General features: G+C 57.4%; 1 protein-coding gene across 4 annotated transcripts in view; it reads right to left on the bottom strand.

The window, feature by feature from the left end:
- Positions 1 to 3,638, bottom strand: part of MROH2A (maestro heat like repeat family member 2A) — a 72,921-nt gene that overhangs the window by 51,954 nt on the left and 17,329 nt on the right. For 3 of the 4 annotated variants that reach the window (XM_006171159.2, XM_006171162.2, XM_006171160.2), the window contains exons 15-19: positions 2,961 to 3,108; positions 1,884 to 1,924; positions 1,135 to 1,276; positions 806 to 858; positions 292 to 399 (exon numbers count right to left, since the gene is read on the bottom strand). In XM_006171159.2, the coding sequence (XP_006171221.1) occupies positions 292 to 399; positions 806 to 858; positions 1,135 to 1,276; positions 1,884 to 1,924; positions 2,961 to 3,108 (492 nt within the window). The remainder of the gene's footprint in view (positions 1 to 291; positions 400 to 805; positions 859 to 1,134; positions 1,277 to 1,883; positions 1,925 to 2,960; positions 3,109 to 3,638) is intronic. The other variant, XM_006171161.2, reaches the window with a different exon arrangement.

Raw genomic sequence — 3,638 nt, 5'->3', positions numbered from 1 at the left:
ATATATATATATATAATATACACACATACATATGTAGTTTTATTTTTTAAAAATCCTTTTACAAAAAAATATATACACGTGAACATGAACCAGAATCTGGAGGATAAGCAAAACAGAAAAATGAAACAAAACAAAGTAAAAACAAAACCCTAAAAGTCAATAGTCTAAGCCACCCAGGATCCTGGAAACAGTCACAGGTCCGGCTGGTTTCACACACTGCACTACCCTCTCCATTCCATCCCTCCTGGAACCTGCTCCCTGTGCACACTGCCCTGTCCCTGTGGGACAAACCTTTTCCAGAGAGGGACTATCGAAGCTCTCAAGTTGATTGTTTAGCTCTTTGCTTAGGCGCAGGCTCCAGTTGGTCCCCCGGGTCTTCTTGAGAGAGTTTCTGAGAAACTGGGGAGGCAGAGAACATTGGTAGGCAGGGCCAAGGGCTCCCCGTTGCTGTCTGGGTTCTGGGAATGCCGAGTGATCTTAAGTAGTGACTCACCCGCTCTGGCCCCTGTCCCTAAACCTCAGTTCATCTATACCCACATTCAGTGGTAGTGTTCTGTAGGTCTGTGGGCCTGGGGAATGGATGTGGCATGAGAGGTGTCATCTGTGCTGTTTTCCCTGGGCACTTGGCTCCCGGGATAAAAAGTTCTCTCAGTCCTCCCCTGCTGATAGACACAGCTCTGGACTTGGTACTCACCATGTCTTCCCAAACAGGACAGCATGGCCTCCATATAGGGCTCCTAACTCCTCAGTGCCAACACCACCAAGAGCCCTCCCAGCCTGGCCTCAGCGGACAGGCCACCCTTACCTGAATTAGCTTGTCCTCCCAGGCCTTCTGATTCCAGGTGAACTCGGTATGTTCTGCAGGGACACGCACACGGTCACGCGCACTCTTCCCTCTGTGCTTCCCTCGGGGTCAGTCTCATCGGCCTGATGTTCAAAGTCTCCCACAGGGGAGCCCCCACATGCTGCATTTCCCTCCCCACCTCCCCAAGCTGCTCAGCTGTTCTCAAAGCCTAAACAGGTTGGGTGCCCTGCGCCCTGCCCCCCGAGCCTTGGCGCCTTTTGTTCAAGTCCTGCTACTCATATCCCAGCAGGTACAGAGAGGGGTAGCTCAGGTGCTCCCTGGAACCTCACCTTCCAGGTACTGGACCAGCAGTGGGATCTCCAGCTCCCACGTGTCGGCCATGGAGGGCGCGATGCTCTGGCTCAGCGTCCTCAGGAGATTGAGCATGGCTATCCCACGGCCCTCCCCCTTGTAGGGAGAGGACATCAGCACCTGAAGGGTGCCGAGCCTCTGCTGGAGGAGGGCCTGGGCGCCCCACCCCGCCTCGGAGCCTCTGCTGGAGGAGGGCCTGGGCGCCCCACCCCGCCTCAGAGCCCACTGTCTTCACTTGGAAAGGGAGCGGCTGGACCAGATGGATGGTTTTCCAACAGCTCAGGGAGCTCTAGGAACAGACAGTGACCCTGCAGAGGACACCCTGGAAGGCGAGGACGTGAGGGGCCAGACCTCGACTCTGTCCCAACCCCAGGCACCAGCAGAACATGGATTAGTGTCCACAGTCAACATGAAGAGAATGTCTTTGAGTCTGGCTGAGGCCACCCCCAGGTGGAGTCAAGAGATTAGTGGTGTCCTGGGGTGCTTTGGGCAGAGGAAACAGGAGTGACCCAAGCCAGGTCCTGGCCATCCAAGCACACTGACCCAGCCGCGTCTACACAGAGGGATGACAAGGATCTGGAACACCGTCATTCCAAACGTCAGCCCCCGGGTTGTACCCTGGCTTCCTCCTCCCCCTGGGGTCTGGGAGTTAGGAGCTCAAGGCAGAGGTGCCCCAGGGCATGGCCTCTCCAGGCCAGGCAGGGCATGATGCAGATGGGCCACTCACCAGGAGTCGGGCCAGCAACTTCTGAGGCGCAGGTAGGTCCACTGTGGAGGAAGATGCACCCCCAAGTGAGGCTGCCTGGCCCATAGCAGGATGGACCCTCCTGCCCTACGGGGGACTTTGCCCTGGAAGGTGCTTCCCCACTTAGCATGACCTACTGCCTGCCCAGAACGGAGAGTGGGTTGACACGGGGGATTTTTCTATGAATAGCATCCTAGCGGATATACCCTGAGGAGAGGGAAGAGTTGTACTAATGGGCTGGGGTTTCAAAGGTGCTGTTTTCAGGCCATCCCTGTTTTGAAGTGGATACCAGGACTTGCCATGACGATGTTGCATCATGTACCGTGAACCTTGACCTTTGCTGAGCTGACAATTATAAGACAAAAACAAGCCTGCATTGTTCCGGTGAATGCATAAGGGAGGGGCAGTCTGCTTTGAGGTTACAGGTGCAGAGGCCAGGGGAGGATCCAGACCCAGAGTTTGGTGACAGGGAGTAAGAAGGACCTCAGGGGTCACCTGGCTGCTTTGCTCGGATCCAGCTCAGAGAGCAGAACCTGCCCTGGGTCTCAAGGCCTCCTAAGTCACCTCTGTCACCAGCCTTGCACAGCCCTGCTCCACCCCAGGCTCATGACAGCAGCCCCAGGGAACCAGAGGTGGGCAGGGTCACGTGGCCCCACGTGGGAGGCGGGCTTGGTCCCTTTCTGGAGAGCCCGTTGCTAACTGCACCCCCTCAGTGGACCATGGTGAGGGAGCTTTACAGAGAACATGGACGGCATGGCTGGAGTTCCTCCCACTGGCTCCGAGAGGCCAGACAAAGCTGAGGCCCAGCTGGGTCACGGCCTGACAATCATTTCTTCCAGGGTGAGGGGGGACTGGGGACATGGAAATGAGATGCTGGGAGGAACTCTGCATGACCCCAACACCTCCTCAGCCAGGACAAGGGCAGGCACGAGCAGCGGGTTTTCCTGGGCTGACTGGACTCCAGATGCTTTCTGGAGAAGGGGACATGGGGGGTGACATCCCAAGGCAAGGAGCTGCCCACCCACCCAGCCCTGCCAGTCGGGGCAGGGTGCTGCCCACCGTGCCTGCTCTTGCTGGCCGCGCTGGCCTCCGCGTCCTTGCTGTGAAGCTGTCTCTCCGCCAGGTTGGTCAGGCTGATGCAGATGGGGGTCAGGGCCTCAGTGTAGTCTGTCTCCATGACATAGCACAGCAGCCTGACCCAGAACTCCTGGGGAGCAGAGGGGACCCATCCATGGAGATCAGCCAGGCACCAGCCACAGCCAGGGCCCCACCACATTTTCCCAGCGAGGTCTCCTGACCCACCCACAGGCTCAGCCCTGAACGGTTTTGCTGCCAACCCAGGCTTCGCCAAGTGCCAGTTCCAAGGTGCTACCCACCCTGACAGTGACAGGGTCAGCCCGTCCCTGCCAACATCATAACAACCATCATTGCACTCTCATCCGGGTCCCTCCCCTGAGCCCAGGCACCCACCGGGCAGGGGACCCCCTGTGCCTGCAAGTTGTGATGGTCAACTTGTGGACTTGAATTGTGAAAACCATTTCTTCCCCACCACATGCACACTCCTGCCTGAACCGAAGGAGCTTTAAAGTGATGGATACATTTCTCACAATACGTCGGGGGTATGTGCTGAACCTGAGTGCCAAGCAGCGCCTCACACCTGGGGCCACCCAGCTCTGGAACTGGGTCATGAAGAACCAGTGCTCAGTCGGGAAAGGAAGGCCCCCAGACACCCCAGGC

This window comes from Tupaia chinensis, unplaced genomic scaffold (genome assembly GCF_000334495.1).
Source record: "Tupaia chinensis unplaced genomic scaffold, TupChi_1.0 Scaffold149383_1, whole genome shotgun sequence".
NCBI lineage: Eukaryota > Metazoa > Chordata > Mammalia > Scandentia > Tupaiidae > Tupaia > Tupaia belangeri.
The sequence above is the reverse complement of the archived record's forward strand: the minus strand, read 5'-3'. Positions and strand labels throughout refer to the sequence as shown.